At 52.1% G+C, this 23,206-nt stretch overlaps 7 protein-coding genes across 7 annotated transcripts; 4 read left to right on the top strand and 3 right to left on the bottom strand.

The window, feature by feature from the left end:
- Nucleotides 1-712: 712 nt before the first annotated feature.
- Nucleotides 713-5,321, top strand: DSM5745_06381 (chromatin-remodeling ATPase CHD1; the record flags this gene model as incomplete). Its single annotated transcript, XM_026748397.1, has 2 exons — nt 713-5,139; nt 5,192-5,321. The coding sequence occupies 2 exons, from the start codon at nt 713-715 to the stop codon at nt 5,319-5,321; spliced, it is 4,557 nt and encodes a 1,518-aa protein (XP_026602701.1).
- A 903-nt stretch (nt 5,322-6,224) lies between these two features.
- DSM5745_06380 (C2H2-type zinc finger protein) lies at nt 6,225-7,441 on the bottom strand (the record flags this gene model as incomplete). Its single annotated transcript, XM_026748396.1, has 2 exons — nt 6,225-6,817; nt 6,907-7,441. 2 exons carry the CDS (start codon nt 7,439-7,441, stop codon nt 6,225-6,227), a joined length of 1,128 nt encoding a protein of 375 aa, XP_026602700.1.
- Nucleotides 7,442-8,737: 1,296 nt separating this feature from the next.
- DSM5745_06379 (uncharacterized protein) lies at nt 8,738-9,372 on the bottom strand (the record flags this gene model as incomplete). Its single annotated transcript, XM_026748395.1, has 2 exons — nt 8,738-9,094; nt 9,205-9,372. 2 exons carry the CDS (start codon nt 9,370-9,372, stop codon nt 8,738-8,740), a joined length of 525 nt encoding a protein of 174 aa, XP_026602699.1.
- Nucleotides 9,373-10,329: 957 nt separating this feature from the next.
- DSM5745_06378 (uncharacterized protein) lies at nt 10,330-10,782 on the top strand (the record flags this gene model as incomplete). Its single annotated transcript, XM_026748394.1, has 1 exon — nt 10,330-10,782. The coding sequence occupies one exon, from the start codon at nt 10,330-10,332 to the stop codon at nt 10,780-10,782; it is 453 nt and encodes a 150-aa protein (XP_026602698.1).
- A 6,062-nt stretch (nt 10,783-16,844) lies between these two features.
- On the top strand, nt 16,845-17,570 carry DSM5745_06377 (C2H2-type zinc finger protein; the record flags this gene model as incomplete). The annotated part of the gene is made up of 1 exon (XM_026748393.1): nt 16,845-17,570. The coding sequence occupies one exon, from the start codon at nt 16,845-16,847 to the stop codon at nt 17,568-17,570; it is 726 nt and encodes a 241-aa protein (XP_026602697.1).
- A 1,428-nt stretch (nt 17,571-18,998) lies between these two features.
- DSM5745_06376 (uncharacterized protein) lies at nt 18,999-20,925 on the top strand (the record flags this gene model as incomplete). Its single annotated transcript, XM_026748392.1, has 2 exons — nt 18,999-19,314; nt 19,370-20,925. The coding sequence occupies 2 exons, from the start codon at nt 18,999-19,001 to the stop codon at nt 20,923-20,925; spliced, it is 1,872 nt and encodes a 623-aa protein (XP_026602696.1).
- Nucleotides 20,926-21,725: 800 nt separating this feature from the next.
- DSM5745_06375 (glycosyltransferase family 8 protein) lies at nt 21,726-22,920 on the bottom strand (the record flags this gene model as incomplete). Its single annotated transcript, XM_026748391.1, has 2 exons — nt 21,726-22,765; nt 22,845-22,920. 2 exons carry the CDS (start codon nt 22,918-22,920, stop codon nt 21,726-21,728), a joined length of 1,116 nt encoding a protein of 371 aa, XP_026602695.1.
- Between the last annotated feature and the right edge of the window lie 286 nt (nt 22,921-23,206).

The following is a 23,206-nucleotide window of genomic DNA, read 5'->3' as shown; positions in this document are numbered from 1 at the left end:
AGCCCGCTAGGCCGAACGGGGCTTGGTGAAAAGTAGCAGCCTGAAGGCTCAGGCCGGCAGCCAATCCCTTCGCTGTGACTCGCCCGTCCCCCCAGCCCGACGTCCAACTCTTCCCTCTAACACTCCCTCATCATATTCTCAGCGGCCTCCCATCATTCCTTTGCTGCTCTCCACCGTCTCATCCCATCCACCCCCTCCCCTTCCCCCACCTTTCTTTTCTATTTTTTTCACAATTCTTTTCCTTGTTTTGCGGTGATCCGGGGTCACCAAGCTATGGATTGTAAGTAATTAATTTCTCTTGTTGTGGTCTTCGACGTGTCCTGGTGCCGCCGCCTGAGTACATCTCTACTGCCTCGACCCACCTGAGAATCAAGGATATCTTCACGTTTCTTGGACTCAGGGTCTTCTAGATTCGTTCAAGTCGAAATTAGCATCCATTTCTCTTGCTGAATCTGGTTTTACTCTTGACTTGCCTCCTGCAATTGCAGGGTTTTTACTCTGCCCGTTCCGTCGCGTCTCATCTAACCCATCATCAAAATCATGTCAATGCATCATACCTTTATCTCCTGTCCTATTTCCCTGGGTTTATAGCTTCAAATAATGATGATCTGGGTCGCATAACGCTGCTCTACAATCCCCTATGCCTTTAAACCCTCTCCGAGCCTGCCTCGAGTCACAATGCTGATGTCTTTCTCGATCCATAGCAACTAGCATGGTGATCCCATCTACCTCCGAACCCGGGGTCAGAAGTGCCTTCGCCAACGGGTATTCGGTGTCGCCAGTTACCGATGCAGCTGGATTCCACAATGAGCTAGAAGCAGACGACCACGAGGGTCCTGTCCCTCAATCCCCCGAAGATGACGCTGTCTCCGAGTCCCCCTCCTCCGCCGATCCCGCGGACGATTCGTACAATGCCGATTCTCCTGACGCAGAGGGAGAAGATGACGAGTATGGGATGGAAAACAGCGTAAAAGCTAGTAGCCCGTCCGATGCTGAAAATTCTTCCTCCCCTGAACCCTCACGGGGCACGAAGCGCAAATCGCCGTCTGTCGATGATGCGGACCTCATTCGACAGAATCCTGATCTATACGGTCTTCGTCGTAGTGGGCGAGCTCGCACGACGCGTCGGATCGCCGATTCCTCTTCAGACTCCGACTCCGATGACGTGGCACCTCGTTCTAAGCGTCGACGCCCTGCCGCCTCACAGCTGTCGTCGAAAGTCCCTTCACGGTCCGCAACGCAATCAACATACTCTGACGAGTCGGATAGCGATGAGTATGGTGGTAGTCGTGCTCGTGCAAGCAAGGCGAAACGTCGGCGACTACTCCAAGCCTCCGCGAACAACGTTCCTTCCCATGCCGAGGTTCGCTTCTCAACGCGAAATGCTGCTAAAGTTTCGAACTATAATGAAGATGACGATGACTCAATGTTTGAGGATGATGTAGACGATTTAACACCGAACTATTGGGTAAACACCGTGGATGATGACCGACCAGCTATAGACGTTGTGCTCAACCATCGCCCCAAGGAGGGCGTCGATCCGAGTGACCCTGATGTTGATCGTCACCAGTTCGAGTTCTATATAAAATGGCAAGAAAAGTCTCACTATCACGCGACATGGGAGACGACAGAAAGCTTGGCCAACTGCCGGAGTACTCGCCGGCTTGATAATTACGTCCGGAAGGTTCTCGCCGAAGACCTTCGCTTGAACTACGACGAAGGTGTACCTCCAGAGGATCGCGAGAAATGGAACCTCGATCGCGAAAGGGATGTTGATGCTATCGAGGATCACAAGATCGTGGAGCGGGTGATTGGAATGCGCGACGGGGAGGATGGCACCGAATACCTGGTGAAATGGAAGCGCCTGTTCTACGATTCTTGTACATGGGAAAGTGAAGAGTTGGTTAGTAACATCGCTCAACGCGAGATAGACCGTTTCCTAGATCGATCTTCGCGACCGCCCGTGTCAGATAAGAAGGAGTCACAACCCAGCTCTCGCAAACCGTTCGAACCAATCAAGGGGACACCAAGCTTCTTACACAATGGCCAGCTCAAGGAGTTCCAGGTGAAAGGGGTCAACTTTATGGCGTTCAACTGGGTAAAGAATCGCAACGTCGTCCTGGCAGATGAAATGGGGTTGGGTAAAACGGTACAAACTGTCGCTTTTATCAGTTGGCTGCGTCATGTCAGACATCAGCAGGGTCCCTTCGTGGTGGTCGTTCCCCTGTCTACAATGCCGTCCTGGGCAGAAACGTTTGACAATTGGTCTCCCGACCTCAACTACATCGTTTATAACGGGAACGAAGCCTCTCGCAACGTCCTCAAAGAACATGAACTTATGGTGGACGGCAACCCCCGGCGGCCAAAGTTCAACGTGCTCCTGACGACCTACGAGTATGTTTTGGTGGACTCGACCTTCCTCAGCCAGTTCAACTGGCAATTCATGGCGGTAGATGAGGCTCATCGGCTGAAAAACCGGGATTCTCAACTATATATCAAACTTCGAGAATTCAACTCCCCCGCCCGCCTCCTCATTACCGGTACCCCGATTCAGAATAACCTAGCCGAGCTTTCGGCTCTTTTGGATTTTTTGAATCCTGGCCTGATCAATGTCGATGCAGACATGGACTTGAACTCTGAGGCAGCCTCGGAGAAATTGGCCCAGTTGACCAAGGCCATCTCGCCTTTTATGCTGCGCCGGACGAAGTCCAAAGTTGAGTCTGATCTTCCTCCCAAGACAGAGAAAATCATTCGCGTCGAGCTTTCTGATGTCCAGTTGGAATACTACAAGAACATCCTCACAAAGAATTATGCTGCCTTGAACGAAGGCACCAAGGGCCAAAAACAATCGCTCCTCAACATCATGATGGAACTGAAAAAAGCAAGTAACCATCCGTTCATGTTCCCGAATGCGGAAGCCAAGATTCTTGAAGGAAGCACTCGTCGCGAAGATGTGTTGCGAGCCATGATCACTAGCAGTGGAAAGATGATGCTCCTGGATCAACTTCTAGCAAAACTAAAGCGAGATGGGCACCGTGTTTTGATCTTTAGCCAAATGGTGAAGATGCTTGACATTCTGGGAGACTACATGGAATTCCGTGGTTACACTTACCAACGGCTTGACGGCACAATTCCTTCAGCGTCGCGTCGCCTTGCTATTGAGCATTTCAATGCCCCGGACAGCAGCGATTTTGCATTCATCCTATCCACACGAGCCGGTGGTCTCGGAATCAACCTTATGACTGCTGATACCGTTGTCCTGTTTGACTCCGATTGGAACCCGCAAGCTGACCTTCAGGCAATGGCAAGAGCGCACCGTATCGGCCAAACAAAGCCTGTCAGTGTGTATCGTTTGGTCTCCAAGGATACAGTGGAAGAAGAGGTCATTGAGCGAGCACGTAACAAGCTTCTGCTCGAGTTCATCACCATTCAGAGAGGTGTCACCGACAAGGAAGCAACCGAGATCCAGAACAAAATGGCACGAGGGGGAATCACTCTTGGCGAGCCTAATTCCACTGATGACATTTCTCGAATACTCAAGCGTCGTGGGCAGAGAATGTTCGAGCAAACCGGCAACCAGGCGAAGCTGGAGCAGCTTGACATTGATTCAGTCCTTGCGAACGCTGAGTTACACCAGACGGAGCAAGCCGAGGGCATTCAAGCCGACGGTGGCGAAGAGTTTCTGAAAGCATTTGACTATGTTGACATTAAGGTTGACGACCTCACTTGGGATGATATCATACCCAAAGAGCAACTCGAAGAGATCAAGGCGGAGGAGAAGAAGAAAGCCGATGAGAGATACCTGGCAGATGTTATTGAACAGAATCGACCGCGTAAGCGGAATGCTGCAGGTGAAGAAAGAGATACCCGCGCCGAAAGAAAAGCCAAGCGACAAGCACGGGTACAGGTCAGCATGAACGATGATGATGGCGACGACTCGGAACCGAATGTGAAAGCCGATCCGAAGCGCCCACTCGTGGAGAAGGAGTACCGCCACCTCTTACGGTCCTTTCTGCGCTATGGTGATATTGACGAACGAGAAGAGGAAGTTATCCGCGAAGCTCGCCTGACGGAACGTGATAGGGACACTGTCAAAGCTGCACTGCGTGAGATAACTGACAAAGCGGCGGCGCTGGTTAAAGAGGACGTGCAGCGAATGGAGGCTCTCGAGAATGCTGGCAAGGTTCTCACTAAAAAGGAGAGGAAAGCGGTATTGTTTGACCTCCACGGTGTCAAACGTCTTAATGCGTATACCATCGTTGAGCGTCCTACAGAGATGCGTGTGCTCAAAGAAGCACTACTCGCAGTTCCTGACTTCAGGAGCTTCCGTGTTCCAGAAGCAACAAAAGCGCCTGATTACTCATGTCCATGGGGAGCCCGGGAAGACGGAATGCTCTGCGTCGGTATATCGCGCCATGGGTATGGTGCTTGGGCGCAGATCCGGGACGACACTGACCTAGCCCTGGGAGACAAATTTTTCCTGGAGGAGCACCGAGTTGAGCGTAAGACCGAGCGTCTGAATGGAGAAGACAAATCTACGAAGTCTCCTGGCGCTGTCCATCTTGTTCGGCGAGCTGATTACCTTCTGTCCATCCTCAGAGATAAGGCCAGTAATGGCTCTAGTGCTGCAGCGAAGCGGGCGGTGGAGAATCATCATCGCAACGCGCGAAAGAGCGCTTCTCGACCCCACGCAAGCGCAAGTGTGTCGGCATCTCCAGCCCCGTCACTTCAACGCAAGGGTCACCGCGAGCAAGATCGAACTCGGCACCGGTCTCACACCCACGGCGGCCGAGACAGCATGGAACGGCACAATACCCCAAATCGCGATTCCCGTGCTCGGTCTATCCACGAAAATGAGCGCCGCCACAGACCGTCCGATGCGTCGAGTGAAGACGTCCGCCGTCGCAAAAACAGCGAGAATGGCCACTCAGCAAGCAAGGAGGACATGTCACGCCGCTTCTTCAAGCCCATCCGTGATGAGCTCAAGAAAGTCTCGGATGTCACCAAAGACAACTTTCCGAACAAGACAGAGCGCGCCTCTGAGCTCCGGCGCCTGCTCAATAAGATTGGTGGCTTTATCAACAGCAACCTGCGGGGAGAGAACTCTGGTTCTCTCTCCTCTCTCGAAACTCGATTATGGTATGTTGACCGTTGTATCCAATTTCTAGACGCTCTCTGACATCATGAACAGGCACTATGTCTCCGTCAATTACTGGCCCAACAAAGACGCCGGAGGAGCCAAACTCATGGAGATGTATCACAAACTGATAGATATCCACAAGAAATCGGCTGTAGCCCAGGCCCCCGCAAACGGAGACTAAAGGCTCTTCAGTTGCAGCAAAAAGCGCTTGTTTCCGAATTTGTTTAAACACCTTTTTCTTATTGTTCTCATTATGCATACTTGGGAAAGCATGGCGACGGCGTCTGGTGTGGTCCACCACAGCGAACTCTGAACATCATTTCCTTGCAGTGGCCTTGATACGATGTTGCATGAGATATCTCTTGTTTTCTCTTTGTCTCTTTTGGCTCTTTGTCTTCTTATTACCATTTGTTTGGAACGAACCAGGCTCGGGTTCAGGTTCAGCTGTATTTCTTCCACATCTTCATCCTCATTATCATCCAGCGCTACATACCACATACCCCTCTACTACTACTATCTAGATTCGAACGAACCCCTTCCCATCTGCGCTGGCGTTGGCGTTGGGGTCTGAGACTGTTTGCGGGCATTCATGTATCCTACTACTATCCATTCTGGGTGATATGTTGAAATGTTGCTAGACTCCCTTTCTCTATTTTCCCAGTGTCTCCGTCGTGTCATTTTAGCCTGCTTATGTTATACCATCCATGGATGAAGTGAACGTGGGGTGGCTGGCTACCTACCTGACCTGACAGGATTGCAACTTTTCTGATAATAATACAAGATGGGACGTGTTAAGGACTTGAGAATGTGTGTAAGCTCTTACGTTTCGTAGTGCTCTGCAAGTTTTGTATTAGGGCACGTAAGATCTGTGGACATGAATGTGGGATAATAAGGATCTAGCGCCAGGATAGTGAACATTGGTTTAAAAACGCCTCAGAGATAAGCCGCCATTTAGCCCATATTTTGATATAGATGAGAAGAGGGAAGAGAACATGAGTAAAAGTCGCTAGCTTGTACAATCCCTGATTAAGGGAGAAGAAGGAGAGGGTAGAAACGAAACAAGAGAAACACGAGGTACGGGCTATCACGGACCATAGCCGGCGGTCGCTATAGGTTGTTGTACGTTCGCGGGCATACCGTTTACTGGAACAACATGCCCCTGCGCCGCATGGCTGTCAGAATCCCTCAAGATGGTGAGAAGCCGGACCTCCGCAGTCATCACATCATCGAATATAGCTTCCTTCTCCTCCCACGCCTGTTTCCTTTTCGGTTGGATCTTTTCCCAGTCGCTTTTCAGATCTGTGCCCTCCTGCTCTGCCCAGTGGATTTGTCGTCGGAGAAGTCTGTATAGCTGGTGCGGGTTCAACTCGAGCTCGTGGTCGTCAAAGCCACTATCGGGGCCGAACTCGGGGACCTCGAACTCGTCGAGCTCCTCGTTGGCGGCTGTCTCGTCGTTGATGCTCTCGCTGTATTGCTCTGAGTCGTCGCGCGGTGGGTGCGATAGTTTCAGTTTGATTCGTTGCAGCTTGGTGCCTGGAGTGCCGACCGGCGTTCCGCCGGATGAGAAGTTATCGTGACGCTTGGGGACGGGGTCAGACGGGCGCAGGGCTTCGGTCTCGTGGACCGTCCGCATGTGCTTTGCGAGCGCGTCAGAGCGCGTGAAACTGCGATCACATTCTGGCCAGGTTGTGAGCATTGTGTTGACTATTTTCGCGCGGAACAACTGGCGGAGGCAGGGGCAAGCAAGTAAGGAAAAGAAAACCTACCAGGCAGGGCGCAGTAGAATGGCTTCTCTCTCGTATGACTCCTCATGTGCGCACGTAGCGCATAACCGCTTGCATGCGTTTGGCCCTTCCGAGTACAGTCGGACCATTCGCAGGAGTATTTCTTCTGTCGGCTACCGACATGCTCATTGTGGATGTGTTGGACCAGATCGTCCATGTTCCCGAAGTCTTTAAAATCGCATCCATCCCACCTGCACACGGTGACCTGGTCGCTGCAGAGCCCGCTGTAGTCCTCGTCCTGGTTTGCCCCTATGAGCGACAGCGTGGTGGGCGAGTTGGGAATTTCGCCGGACGTATCGGACGATATGGAAGACGACGGGGACGCCGGCGGAGGCAGCTCATCCTGGAAGGTTGTCGACACGGGCGTGTTACGGTCCCAGGAGGCCATGCCGGTACGGCGTCGCTTTGACGGAGGCATGTTGGATGATGGGGTTGAGACACCCTGCTTCGACTCGTCGCGGTCCGACATGTCGTCTGAGGCAACGGAGGAGAGGGGGGAGCCAGGTGAATCGGCCATTGGAAACGGCGAGAATTGTGGACAGGGGAATGAGCGGATTAATGGGTCGAGAGCGGGGGCAATAGGGCAGTGAGCAGATTTTGGGAGAATCCAGGGTCTGATTGACGTGATGCTGGCGTCTCTGGCTTCTGAGTCGAGTATACAGGCCGGCACGTGATGAGGCTATTGTCCACACTTTTATTTTCTCAGCTCCAAGCTTCTCTCCTTCAACTCCTTAGCAGAGTTTGAAATATCGCACAAATGACCGCAACAACGTTTATTGACTGAGTAAGTGGATTTTGCTTATCCCTGTCTAAATCTACCCAGCTTCAATGATGATCCTTTCAAGAATTCTGCAATGCCGACAATCTCCTAGTTCACTCTTGTGAGATTGTGTGTTGACCTACTACACTTGACCTGATTGAACACCTTACCTTGATGTGGCACTCTTTTAGAAGTCATTATGAACGAGGCTAACCGTAGCGACAGCTCTTACAGGTTCAACTCGAATATGACGGTCACACTGCCATTCCCTGTTTGTAAATGCCGGCGCTGAGACTGCAACCTTGGCCTCCTCGGGCTTTACTGGGGCAACTTGTCCCGAGGACGCGCTTAGATCCGCCCAACACTCTGATCAGATCAAATCTGCTGAGCGTGCGAGGGTCTCCTTGCGTAACTGCCGTACCCTGTGTCACCAGGTCGGACAGACTCAGGGTCTGCGGGCAGCCACCTATAGACACCCAATTGGCTTCATGATGGTTGTGGTTTCGCCCTATAGCATGAACTGCTTCAGGGAACCGCAGATCCTCGAGGGTCTTACTGCGCCTTACGGGACGTGTGTTCTACAAGCGTTGAATCCTATGTTTTATTCTCGCAAGTTGACCATGGTCACCAGCGGCAAGGCTTCACCCTGTCACGAGTTGGTTCATATCCTTGATCCCCAGCACTACGAAGCTAGTTTTATCTCGACCCAGACCATTCGTCGTCAGCAGGGGCTAGTTTCCTCCGCAGGATGGCTTGATGAGGATGATGGGTGAAGGCTAAACCTTACCGTCCCACAAACCGGAGCCTTCAGCACCTTTGATGCAGGCTATGATGTTTTGCGGCGTCACGAACTAACAGCTATCAATCTGCTCAAATATACATGCATAATTCGCAATCAATGAATCGAACCACGTCCATTAGTCCCATATCCTACAATATCGTCACTCGTAACGCTAAGCTTATTCTATCGGGACAAACCAATCAACAGTAGCAAGCAAGCAAGCAAATACACCAACCCACTCAAGGGACCATCACCTGCATTACCTGCTTCCACTACAGCAATGGAACCTCATCACTCCCATTGATCGCTTCTCGGAACTTCTTCTTCAGCGCCTCAAATAGCGCGTCCGCAAACCCTTCAGGGTCATTCGCTGCATCTGCATCCTCCCCGGTTGTGTCCTTCCCCTTCCCCTTCCCTTTCCCCTGCTCATCCTGTGCCTGCTCTTTCCCATCATGCACTGTATTATTCTGCCCCGTGACCGTATGCGTCGTACTACGACTGTCGTCGATTGCCGTCGTCGGGGCATTATTTCCCCCCACTGGGTGCAGCTTGTTGAGCTTCCCCAGCTCCTGCATGCTGAGCTCCGCGAAGATCGTTGCCATGAGGTCCGTTTGGCTGGGGATCATTCTCTGTTTCCGGAAATAGGAAGAGGTTAGCATATGCTGGAAGTTGATGCAGATCAAACGAGCGTCGGAAAACTGGAAGTGGCAGGGTAGGATTAAGTGTGGGCTGAACGCACAGGGTCAGGGACTGGAGATCGGGCTAGGATCTCCCTTGCCGTTTCAGGGTTCAGGGTGTCGCAATTGGTGTCTTTTGCTAAAGATGGAATGGGCAGGGCGACTGTCAAGGAGGAGATGAGGATGATGAAGCCTAGGACCAGGGAGGCCCATGATTGTGGTGGTGCCATTGTGGTAGGTTGGTTGTTCGTGTCGTGATAGTTCTAGGCAAGTAAATCAGTGCTGTTGAGATGAAGCTGTACTGAGTAAACCGAGAGATATAATTCCTAGCTATAACTATCAACTATCTTCTCTTCGTATACTAACGTCAAGGGTACGCGGGTGGCGTTGGAATGAAGGCGTATCTATCTTTATTCCTAGGGATGGCGCTGGCATGCCATTCCCTACTACCATACTCCCAGCACCTTTGTAGATGTTGTTCGCCGCCCGCGCAACGCGATCTGATCTGCAGGCGTGCATAAATGTCAAACTCAGCCGAGGCTTGACCCGTATGTTCCCAATTGTCTCATATAAAGGGTCCAAAGCCGAAGAACCGGCCATTTCCCAAGAACGGAAATTGCCCGCCAGGGCTGATCGGTTCGCTTGTTTCATCTGAACTCGTAGTCAAGATCAGTTGAAACAAGGGGTTATTCCGAGGCCCCAAGAATTCCAGTGGCTCTGGCAGCGGATCACCGCGCCGGAATGTCTACCTTGCGTTTCGACTTAAGGGTCCGTGATCTCGCTCGCAGGTTGAGCTTGTGGAGAGGGGCAGCGTGGCTGGGGAATGTCTCGGGTATGTTCTGCAGAGTCGTGAACTGGAGTGCTTGTTTCGAGCGTATAGCTCAAGCTTTAGGGCTTACTGCCTCTCCATGGTAGCTCGGTAGTTGAGGGTAAAAGGTCGTGCATGATGTCTAGTGTCCAAGCGCTCTATACGGTATCGGCTTCGAAGTATAGAATTGGCTTAACCGCGGAAACCCTCCGCCATGGATCCGACTCGGCCCGCTGTGAGTATGACAGCATCGGTGGCTTGTACTTGATATCGAACCTAGCTTGAGTATCAATCAACCAAATTCATTAGCAGTCGTCTATCCCAACTTCAACAGAAAAGACACATCACCTCGGCTGAAATGAACACCCCCTCGCAAACCATGTCCGATCAAAGCCAACCCTCAGCTCAAGAGCAATCCTCATCCTCCTCATCCTCCTCCATGTACGAAACCGGCCTGTCAACCCGAAAAGCCGTCCTGGGGTCCACGCACGTGAGCCGCTCCCTCGCAAATACCAATGCATTCACGCTGCCCATGCAAGAGACTATAACCGAGTTCGCCTGGGGCTCGATTTGGAACCGTCCCGGACTGGATCGGAGACAGCGGAGCCTAATGAATATCGGGATTCTGATTGCACTGAACAGGCAGCTCGAGCTGGGGGTTCATGTGCGCGGGGCTGTGAGGAATGGGCTTTCGGAGCTGGAGATTCGAGAGGCGGTGATGCACAGTCTGGTTTATTGTGGTGCGCCGGCGGCGATGGAGGGGATGAGGACTGTTGATAAGACGCTTGAGGAGATGGAGCGGGAGGGGGAGATCAAGAGGGAATTGAAGTGATGGTTGAGGTTGATGGTTAGGATAAGGGAGGAAGGTGTTGCAAGAACGAGGAAGATGGCCAGGCAAGGTTGTGTTGGCCTTGGTTCTCGGTGATGTCAAAGCTGGAGGTGGACCACAGCTTCAGTGTGTGACAATACATAGAGACGTCCACTGAGAATAGGCATCTGCGTTTTGGAATGGGCTGCATGACCTCTGCAGGTTCATGTACCTAATCTTTCCTGTACATATTGAACAATGATCGCGCTTGATTTAAGATTGATATAGGTGAAAATGAAGTACTCGAGGAGGTTACGAGACTGGTTAGACAGTCACTGGCCATGAACACACAACTGGTTGAAGACTACTTCGTATACAAGCCTACTAGATAAGCAAACCTACCGGAGATGTCCATACTGCTGTGTCATGAGGGTCAGCATCAGCATCTTTACCGGTTGACGCTTTGCCGGATGGACGCACTACAAACGACCACAAAGCGTCCGAGATACACGCAATCGTGTAGCAAGCAAGGCCCCTGTTGCAGATTTCTCAATGGCTTCAATATGTACGCCCTTGGTTGCGGCATCTCGAACAGGGGATACGCAGGACGGCGAAATTGAGAGATCCGTTCCATCCTCCGTGGAAACTCGCAGCCACTGCCGACGATGCGACAGGATTACAGCGCATGGCGCCCGGCGCTCGTCAAGGTACCTGAGTTGAGATGCTCTGGTACACAGTAGAGACGTAGACTGGCTATCGGCGGCAAACCCTAAGCCATTCAGCCCTTGCAGTCGTGCTATACAAACAAGCTAACCCCACCCAAACCAGGGCATTCGTATGCGCCTACGTAAGTAATGAGCGAGCTAGCCCTCAGATTCGATGCAGGAAGACAGGATACCGGAGCAGGGCTCAAGGATGATTCAATCTGGTTGGCTCGGGGTCCTTGGATTCCGCTAGTTCGGCGCTCTATCTCCTCATTTTCAGGGCTTCCGGAGGAGACCGTGTCTGACTAGACCGGTGCTAGTCTCCGCCGTGAGAGTAGTCTCGTAGTCGGTCGACGACTCGACGGTCGCACGTTCGCAACGCAAGCTCCAGCCGTATCTGGCCAGAGATAGAGAAGAGGGTGTGGCTTACGTGTAGACTGTAGCCACAAAAAGACCCTCAAAACCCGAGGAGCAGATGGGGACACCCACAAACACCCACACCCCACTTTATCCCAGTCCCTCGGCTTTAGTGATTTGTGATTATTGATTTTGAGCCCTTCCAGACCTGGGACTCGCCGAGTCGAGCGCCGAGGCTGCCCGCGGACCTCACCTAGTCTTCATCAAGAATTGAAAACCCCACTGCGTGACGACTCGGCTTACGTAGCTCGAAGTGACGAGGCTGCATGGCCAAAGTTCGAATGTCGGGGTTGTTTCTTTGTAATTCCGAGCTGCTGTAGGTGAATCCATGGGTATAGACATGAGGCGATATGTCTGTAGAATGTAGATATGGAGTAAAAAATGATATTCTTGCTGATCAGTGATCATCCAGGTTGTAAGCAGTTAGGGCACATTGCCGGGATGCGAGTCGGGTAGGAGATTTTGGAGGGCGCTCATTGGTCTGTGAGGTCCACAGTGAGCAGAAACTTACGTTGGAGTGGTGCTAAGTTGGGCGAAGAATTGATTGGATCTTTTAGAGAGCATAGAAGCGTGAAGAAATTTGAAAAGATTGATAGATTGTGGGCTCGGATAGAAAAGGTTCGGCGGTTCGTTGGCTCCCGTGTCGTGTGGTTGACAGAAGGACAGAGGGCCGACCAGACGGTCGGCAGTGATGCCCTCCGAGTCCGTTGGAGTAAAATACTCCGTACTGAAATCTGCATTTCGGTTTCCACCTCGGCAAACGTCCATCATTTGATTTTCATCTTGGTTTTCTGAATTTGGCCGCGGCAGACCCTGACGATCGCAGAAGCTGACTCGAAAAGCATCATCGGACTTGGTACCGCAGTTTTACCGTGTGACTCTGGCTTTGTCAGCGGAGGATCGAATTCCGGCTCCACGGCTTCTAGATCCCCTCGCTGTCCAACCTCAGACGCCTTCATTTTTGAGTCGACAGGTGTCCCTGCGTGCAGCGTGAGTCCGTGAATGAGATCTCCAGCCCAGGGATCTGGAACTGGCAGGTCCGTGTCTTTTCTCTAGTCTATCTTGGGCCTTGGCCTCGCTGGCCAGATGCGTAAGAGTTTGTCAGCGGAGTCTCCAGCACCAGCTCGTATCCGTATCATTTTCCAGCTTGGCCTGCCACTCACGTCTCTTCTTTTAGCTAAGTCCCAAGGTCTTGAGTTCTTGTTTTCGGCCCTGTGCAAACCGGTGCTAAGTGCTAAGTGCCAACTGCTAACACTAGGCCCTTATCCTTAGGGTCTTCCACATGGCCTTCCTTCGAGTGGCGTGAAATTACAGGACGAGATTGGCGGACTGTCGGGCTATCCTCTCTGTTTCCGTGTTTCGTTGAGCCGGTTAGACCGTCGAAGCGACTAGATCATGTCGAGGCATATCCACGATCCACACAACTCACCCTGATTTGTGGCACCCGGAAGACCCTGATTCCGCTCCATAAACCGTCAGGTGGGTTCGTCAGGCCAACCAAACTTTCGAGTCGCAAGTGCAACAGGGAACTGTCTTGGCTGTGAGCCTGTGATAGTAATTCGGTTACCTAACGCCCGCATACTCGGTGTACGATTCTTTCAGTCCGTGGTTGCACATCCAAGACCTTGGAGTGGACTCGACGAGGTGGAAATTAACTCATTGGCTGAGATTTCTCCAAGGTCAGAGGTCAGCCTTATGCCAATATGCCAAGAGGACTGGACAACGCCTCTTGGAATAGCGTCAGCCCAGAGCAGGGGTGGCTCGCTAACCACAAATGGAGAAAGATGGCACGGCAGATACCCAGGGTCAACCTCGATCAAAAGCCATAACCGCAAGACATCCCTTACCATTCGTCCGGGTTACGGCGTTTAGAGATTTATGCTCTCATATCCCTGTATCTTGTCGAAGTATCGCTGCTGGCATAGTAGCTGATTGAGGGATGTCGTTCCCGCTTAGGTAGCCAGCGCCCTATTTTGTTGTGCGGCGCAGATGCCCAGCCTCAAGCTTGTTCAACATCTGCGCCAAACCTTGGCGTCTCAGCCCTTCTGGATTCCAGAGGCGGGTCCACTGCGTTCAGGGACTCAATGGAGTTGGAGTTCCAGGCTGAAATATTTCTCTGCCTGGGGGATGATCTGCGGACGCCGGACGCCGGACGCCGGCCATAGATAGACGGTGCGATTGTTTTTATTATTGTCCTTTGGGCCAGTGAGGAAGGGTCGAACGCCCTAACTGTTCTCTTTTGCCGCGGGAGTCATCCGCCTTTCGATGGCAGCCTGGGCGGAGGTGAGGTAGTCCGAGGCGAGTAGGTACAGACATACACGTATTGCTCCTTACGACTACGTACAGTACCGACTCTGCCGTATATTCCGGGCGCTGCCGCTATCCAGGCTAAGCTCCAGCTAGGATGAGGCAGGAACACCTTATCTCTGTGAACTAGACTACGTACGGAGTAGATGGGGAAGGCATACGTACGCAACCCGCGTACGGTGCAGTCCACGATGTGCAGATGTGGCCATCTAACCTGAAGCAGTTCATAACTCCGGGAATGGCTTCAAATCTCAAAATAACGCTTGGTCCAGAGATAGAGTTCGGGGTTCGGTTAGATACGTAAGCCTCCCAAGCCACAATCCTCGAAGGGTCAACCACGGAGAAAAGAGAAGCAGGGATGGAGATGAAATCAAGCCACGTTGCTGCTTCGGCCGCACTTTCCATTGCATTAATCTTTTTAACACGGCCTGTGGGAGCCAAGCAGGGTTGCAGCGTATATTGATCGATAGCCTTCTCTCTTGCAAATCCTCATACAAAATGTGGACTCGACCAGATAAGCGTTGAACATCATTATTGAGGACTCGAGGAGACTCGAATTATGCAAAAGATCCATAAGTTGTGAACTTGTGCAAGTTGGAGGACAGGGACTGGCGTGACCCGCTCGAACCGTGCCAATAATAACTGCAACTATAATATTTGTCCGAGATTATTTTCTTCTGTGGTTCCAACTCGAGCGTTTCGCGTCCCTTCGTCTTAAACCCGAGCTCGGATTTCGCATTCGCTTTCGGACTCGGATTTAGACCCGGGACCCCTGGTTTGTGCTGTGTTAGAGAATGGCAGAGAAATCCGAGACTTGTTCCCAATATTTGGGCAGGTCAATGCCCTGAATCGGTGTCTTCTTGCGCGAGGGGATGAGTCGGACGGCGGTTACAGTAAGAGACCCTTCTGTCACAGACAGACTAATGCAGATAGCACCACCACCCGCGGTTCAGCAGCGTGGTTAAAAGCTTGTCCACAGGGCCCTAGCCTTACTGCAATAGGCAGGGATGAGCGTGTCCCTGGCCTGTAATCTCAATACCGGATCTGGGCGGCTGCCAGCTGGTTTTACCCTAAACTCGCTGCCAATCCATGCATACGGCTTACCGTTATCCTCTGTGATAATCAGACCAAGCCTTAGCATTCTTGGGTTAAGGATCGGTGATCCGCTCCCTCATTTGGCACTGAGAGCGTAAGACCACTCTGTACGGAGTGTTGGCCCCTGTTCCTAGTCTACCCTCATCGCACGACCAACGTACGTAGCCCCGAGATTACTAGATTGGCCATATGCTATTGCTGACGACAGGGACACGTACTAGGTAGGGATCAAATGGGTTAGTCTAGTCCGTAGCGCGGACTGTGGAGGGGGAGGCCCTGAAGGCTCATGAGTCATGGCTAGGCTAAGGGGTTCGGCGCCTCTTCAGACGGTATTATTATGGGGCATGCTTACGGGTTTGTGGCTGAGGTGATACTATTCGTGAACATACCACGTACTCGTTAACGTTTCAACTTTCAAGGGCCCGGGCCCGGGGACTGAGTAAGGCGGGTGGAGCCTGGCTGGCTCTACTTCGGAGATATCGCTTACGGACGGTGTGCGCTGAGAGACACTGAGAGACATTGAATGCCGTCAATCGACAGTTAATGGGGTAAATTAAACAAAAGTGAGAATATGACCCTCACTGGCCAATACGGGCGAGGAATATCTCCAGAGTTGATTAGACGAGAATTATGCTGCCTAGCGACGGTCCACAGCCATGAAGCTCGAGTCCACAGTGGGCTCCAGACGAACTAAAGTGCACACTAACTCGTATGGTCAGAGCTTCACAGAGACCCTGGCCCGGTTTCAAGATGGATGGATGCTTTTCTTATTTTCTTCATCTATTCCGAGTTTATTAATATTATCTTTCGTCGCTCCTCTTACTTTTCTTTTCCCTACTACTGACAACCTCACTCCCTCACACCCTCACCACCCTTTGCTCCTCACCAACTCCCCTCTCCGTCCCAAACAACTTTCTGCATTCTCTGGAAGACTGCTGCAAATTACTTCTTGTCACCAAACATTTCTTTTTTCTCCGCCTCAAACCGACCTACCAGGACTGCTGTCTGCTGGTCCAATTTACAACCACCACCTACCGATTTCTCCAATTTCCTATTCCAGCTTGGACCAGGGCCTACTACGAGACAATACATTGCTGCATTGATCCGCCTTGTCGACCCTCGGGTTCTTCGTCCACGCAGCCTCCCGTGAGCACCGCGGATTAAACCTGGTATCTGAGATCAGATCGTCCACCGAGTCTAGTGGAGACTTCGCCATATCCCAGCAAAGCAGTTGGTCTCGAATTGTCCATCGGTTTGCTGTTAGATCTCTGCGCCCTCTAGTGTCTACAGATCGAAGGGCGCGTTACACGAGCGCAACCGCAAACATATTCAAGTCTGCTGGTGTGTGCCCTCTTAGCTTCTTCTTTTCTTTTCTTTTTCCTCCCGGGTTTTCTCCTTTTCTTTAGTCCCTGTTCTCTGCTAGAGTTTCATGTCACCGCCACTTCCCTCTATCACATTAGTCGTTCGTTTTGCTGGGGAACTTCAGGCTAACTCTCCGCTTAAAGGGTCTCATTATTTTTCTTTTCTTTCATTCCCTTCTATCAGATTGTCTGTGCCGGGAGAATGTCAAGCTGCAGGTCAAGTTTTGTGTCGATTCTGAACAACGATGATAACCCGGCATTCGCGGTTCGATCAACGGCTTACGGGATCCCGACACATTATCCCACCTCACAGTACCCATTGGAGCAGCCTCCGCCAAGAAGCACGTCAGACTACCACTATGGCCGCACGTACTCCGACTCACCGTCACCCCGGGTAATGCGGCAGCCATTCGACCCAGTCACAGAGGCCACTCGGCCAGCCTCACCCGGCTCATCGGACTGTTCTTCATACGACTACGCAGTCAGCTCAGGCGCTGGCTCCTACTACCACCCTTACGCCCGCCATGACCCGTACGCCTATCAGCCGCGCCCGGACAAACGGCTCAGCGGCAACTCCATGGCCGAACCCCCATCTCCTCAAACCTCGATCGCTAGTACGTCAAAAGAGTCTGTCGCCGCCAAACCAGCCCGCAAGAACAAGTACCCTTGCCCATTCGCTGTCAGCCACGCCTGCACGGCGACCTTTACTACCTCAGGGCACGCGGCACGACACGGCAAGAAACACACGGGGGAGAAGAGCGTACACTGCCCAATCTGCAACAAGGCGTTCACCCGAAAGGACAATATGAAGCAACACATTCGAACGCATCGCACACATTCTGAAGAGATGTCGGCCAACTCGACGCCGCGGAGTAGCGATGCGAACCGGGAATGGGCGGCTAGAAGAAACGAATCGTTTGTACGATAACTGGCCACTCGACGCATGGTTTTGGAGATATGATTGCCTACGATAATATGAGGACGACGATTCCGATTTGAAGCGGTCGCCACAACATCTCCTTCCTCCCATCGCGGGGGTCGATGAACACAGGGCATCTAGAGAACTTCTCTATTCTCTGAAAGTCCGTGACAACCCAGACGCTGATGAGTCTCTCGGCCGTCGCGCTCATCATGAGATCCTTCTACGGAAGTTTCGAGCGACAAGATGACTGTGGAAGACAGGAGTGACTGCCGCAGCACCAGCTGCTCATCCTTTCTGCTCCTTTGGTTCTTTTTCTTCTTCCTTTTCTCGCCATCTAGAAATGGCGGATAGAATTCGATAGACTTATGCTTCGCAGCAAAGCGCGGATTTTTGGTTTTCTTTTCTTGGGTTTATATTTCATTGCATCGTCTGCCTTCTTTTTTTTTCTAAGACTTGCATGTACCAGCTATCAGCGTTTTCCTTTCTTGTATTGTCTTGTCTATGTCATGAATGGCATAAGGATCATGGCTCACGGCCGAGCAGCATGTACTATAACAAAGCGACGTCAGCAAAAGGCTCACTTGAGCCGCGATCATATGATACCCAGAGGGTTTGATTGACTCAAAGAGTATCTCTTTGTCTCCCAGTAGCTGAGTAGAACCGTGGATCAGGCGCCAAGTAATGTCACGACTTGATTTGGGACAATGGTCCGGGGTAGAAGCTGGACTAGAGTCTGGATCAGGAACCCGGCCCAGAGTTGGGCGGCGACTGTGGAGCTTATTTGATGCCTGATGTTCATCATGTTATAGATTCATCGATCGAGAGACCGGGACATATTGCTTTTGTCTGGCATCCATATTCTGTGGACCTCAACAGCACGGTGTACAATGTAAGGCAATGGCGCTCATTGAGTCTACCTATGACATCATACCCTCCAAAGTCTCAACTTATAGACGGAATGTATTATAGCCTAAGCATCATAATGAATTCAGTATGCGTTGTCCCATCCACTCAGGAACGTGCCTTTAGCCGCCTTGTCTGGGCCGGATGACGGTCTTCTATACCTGGTCACCGGGATTCCAGCGGAGATGGCCGCCAGCCACAGACGAGACGAGCGAAGTCATAGAACTTGATCTCGAACCTGGTGATCTGTGGCTTGAACGCACGCAGCCTCGACCACTCTGAGACGGCGAGAGAATAAAGAAGTTACGTCAGAGCCATGACTGCGGCTGGTGCCCCGCCTCGCCTGCCACAGACACACATAAAACAGCTGAGCTGCCTCCTTGTGTGCTCGGCCTCATGACGTCCCCTCCTCATTCCTCGCCACCTCACTGCAGTCACGGCCGTCAGTCATCTCATTTCATATGGACTACTGAGCCAGTGATTCATATTTCTTCTATCATCTAATTCTTGTTCCCACCTTACTCTCTAGCAATGGCTTACTACGATAGCCGGCCACCGTATCCCCCCGCGGCGTACCCTGAGACCCCTTACTACCATGGGGGCGCGCACGGGAGTCACTCCACGGATGTCATGCCACATGCCGAGCCCCCTGCTACCGGCAGATCCAATGATGCATACTACCGCAACCACCCTGCAAAGGACGCATACGAGTATGGACACGGCGACTACCGCGACTCGAGACCTTCACGCAAGAGCCGCCACAAGGCGCACTCGGCAGACTACTACGACGACCCTTACGATGACTACGAACCCCGCTCCCGACGTTCCAGGCACTATGATGAACAACGTGCGTAAACATTTTTAATTATTAAACGGGATCCAGGTCGAACTGACTGTACCAGGCGGTCGTGAGAAATACGCCTATTCGCCGTCAACCAGCCGCTCGCCGCCCCGTCGCCGGAGATCCTTGTCAGAGCGTGCCCTTGGCGCCCTCGGCCTAGGAGCTGGAGCCGCTGCCGCAGGATCCAAGCACCGTGATAGCGGCCGAGGACGTTCGCGTAGCCGCCACCATAGGTCTTATTCGTACTCGCCGTCTCCGTCCCGCGGAAGCCACCGTCACCGCGACAAGAGCGAGGCGCGCATTGCCCAGGCCGTCAAAGCTGCTTTGACTGCTGGAGCGGTTGAGGCTTTCCGCGCCCGCAAGGAACCCGGTGACTGGTCTGGTGCTAAGGGCAAACGCGTCCTGACTGCTGCGCTGGCTGCTGGAGGCACCGACGGTTTGGTTGACCGGAACCCGGACAAGCACTCTAAACGCCATATCCTTGAGTCCACGCTTGCTGGCCTTGCTACGAACCGCGTCGTCAATGGATCGCGCTCTCGTTCGAGGTCTCGTAGGCACCGCTCCCGCTCCCGCTCCCGTTCCAAGGGCCGAAGCAAGGCCAAGGACGCTGCCATCGCAGGAATTCTCGCCGCTGCCGGTAAAGAAGCCTATGATCGATACCAGAAGTCTCACTCCCGTTCTCGACCTCGTCACAGGTCCGACTCGAGGGATAGCTATGACAGTTACGACTCTCGTCCTCGCCACAAGCGGAGCAAGAGCGTTTCCGACTACATCAATAAAGGCATGGCAGCTTTGGGCCTCGATGATAAAAAAGACAGAGACCGAAGCGACAGGGATGATCGGCGCCGTCGTCACCACAGATCATCACGATATGATGATTACTCGGACGATGGATACAGCAGCGATGAATACTACCGCCGCCACCCGAGCCCACCGCGAACCAGGCGTTCCAGAGATGTGAGTCGAGTTTATTACCTTCCTGAATCGGGAGCCAGAGCGAATGGGAACTACGATCAAACCGTGGGACACTACTCGCGCCCTGGCTCCCAAAGCACGCGCACACAAGAGCAATCGCGTGATACCAATCAGAGTGGTTCTGACGCGGATGACAGTAACAACGATCACAAAAAACTTCACCAACTCAACAAGGATACACTATGGGCAACCGGCCTCGCGGCCGCAGCAACAATTCATGCCGCCCACTCGTTGACCGAAAATATGGAAAAGCACAAAGAACGAGCAAAGCAAGTGAGGGAGGGTAATATGTCAAAAGAAGAGGCGGCCCACCGTCGACGAAAGAATCAACTCTCCGACATCGCTAGTGTAGGGGTTGCAGCCCTTGGTATCAACTCTGCCATATCAGAATGGAAGTCGTTCGACCAGAAACGCCGCGAGCGAGCCCACTTGCGTAAAATTTGCAAAGAGCGCTCAAAGTCCATGTCGAAGGGTCGTTCCGGTTCTGGCCATTCTACACCTCATTCTCAGTCTCGCCCGTATCGCACTCAGAGTCTCAGCCATCATACACCACGGACGATCTACCCTGACGAGGTTGAAGAGAATTACTCCGTTGCCGATAGACGCTCTATAGGTGGCCGGTCTCCTAGTGTGATGGTTTAATTTTGCTGCCTCTCCGAATGCAATGCTTTGCCTTCTTTTCGTGCATGATATGCGCTTGTTTTATTTCAAATGATTATGAGATATGATCCATATATCGAACTCATGACTCTAGCAGGATATGACATGCCATGAGCTTCAATGACCTGCCATGACTACGGCATTATGACCATGATTTTATGACCTTTACGACTATGACGACTTTGCCCTACCAAAATTGTTACATGATACAACGCGATCGCGATCTGATATCTGCTTCAGTTGCACCTGCACTTGCACCTGTACTTTGCTCATTCGCGTTCCATGATCTTGCAGCTCAATGATTTCGGGTGTTATTCTCTCTTTCATGCTGCCTCTGCTTCTGTATGCCATACATGATCTATGTTTGATCTAGCGACTCAGAGTCAGTTAAATCTAGGTACACAAAATGCGTCAGTATTTTTTTTTCACATTTGAATTCCAAAAGCACCATGTGTAGAACACTAGATCTTCAGTCGTAGGCAGAGAAAACGGCCCCAGGACACGCGGTTTGCCAGCCAGCCAGCGTAACCTCTCTAATCCAGCCATTATTAGGTCGTGCAGGCAAAGGAGGCTTGGTGGATAAGTTGGACTGAAGATAAAGGGAAGGAACGTGCATGGATTGTTAGGCACTGTTGAAGAAGTCACTCAGATTGGTATGAATAAGTACTGACCAGGCAATAGCTGCTGATGGCATTACTATGGCTTGATTAGCCTGCCAACAAGCTTATCATCGCCTCGAATATCTGAGTATCTCCATAGCCCTAGATCCCAGGCCTGTCCCTTCAAAATCCATCATCTATCCCCTTGGCCTTCTCCTCATTTAACCTCTCCCGATTCACCTCCCACCACCACGCATGCAACGGATCCCTGCCCTTCCCCTTTCTTTCCAAAGCCCCATCCCCATTTTGCCCTTGTCCCTCCCTCTCATTTCTACTTCCCATTTCCTCCCAAGGCTTCGGACTCAGAATATAATGCACATTCTTGACCTCCCCATCCTCCCAAATAACATCATGCACACCCTCCCACCTCAGCGTCTTGAGCGCATTATACACATACGGCAGCGCCACCCACCGGTCCCGAAACAGATCGCCTAGCAACGATTGGTCCGCGAAGTCGTAGGACGATGTTGCGGCGGACCCAAGCTGCGCCGTGATCTTGTTGTAGATTTCTAGGCACGGGTTCACGACTTGCAGTCCGCCGTTGGGGATCCCGAGGCCCGATGATGCCGGGGGTGCGAAATTGGAGGCGAATATGGGTTGTGTGAGGGTGTGTTGCGTTGTGTAGGCGCAGTTCGAGGGGATCCTGGCGTTCTCTGTTAGTATATTTGACTTGACTTGACTTGACTTGACTTGACTCTCGATCAAAGAAGCCAGAAGCCGAACGCACCAGTCTACCGGATAATGCTCCTTTCTCAGCGGATTACAGACACAAGCATGGCACGCCGCAAAGACCCTCCTTCCCTCGCCCTTCAGCTCGAACCCGTCAAGCTCAACCTCCATAAGCTCGTCCATATTCCTCAAAACGAGCATATCACAATCAAGCTGCACGACGCGATCATACTCGACGAGCGAGAACGGTGTAAGTTTACTCCAGCAGTCGTAGAAGCGCACGTCGTTCGTGTACTCCTTGTGGATGGACGGGAGCAGGTAGGGAACGTGTTTCTTTGCGATCCCGCGCGCGTCGAGGGCGGCGTGCCCGGATGCTGGGAGGGAGTCTGTGTATAGGGCTACCAGTGGGTATGCGGAGTTCACGCGGCGGAGGGAGAATTCGAGGGTTAGGAGGCCCGGGAGGTAGGAGGTGTTTGTGATTAGGGTTGTCCAGACTAGCGGGAGCAAGTTGGTATTAGTTTGGTGCTGGGATGATGCGGTGTCGCGGCTGTATCTTTTAGAGGATCGACGTACCTTTCTTGGGGGTGGAATTGGAATTTGGCTTCGAGGTGTTGCTGGAGCTTGGGCTGGTGCTCGTGTTGCTGGACATGGTTGCAATTGGAGCTATGGATGGCTTTCAGTAGTTGTTCTTGGGCAGATAATTGTCAGTAACTTACCAGGTTGAGACCGTACTTTATCATAACCACAGCTAGATTGTCATCAAGGATGCCTGGTAGTAATGGGAAAGGGACACTGGCAAGAGGAGAAGTGAAGCTGGTTACCCGATTGGGGTGTCAATAGCAGAACAAAGACACACCCACCTCGCTTTATCCCACAACCACCTCACCTAAAGGCCTGAGATATATTCGAATTGTCATTCGCATTGGGGTAGAGTA

Source organism: Aspergillus mulundensis (assembly GCF_003369625.1).
Source record: "Aspergillus mulundensis strain DSM 5745 chromosome Unknown scaffold_6, whole genome shotgun sequence".
Taxonomy (NCBI): Eukaryota; Fungi; Ascomycota; class Eurotiomycetes; order Eurotiales; family Aspergillaceae; genus Aspergillus; species Aspergillus mulundensis.
This window is presented reverse-complemented; position numbering and strand designations above follow the sequence as displayed.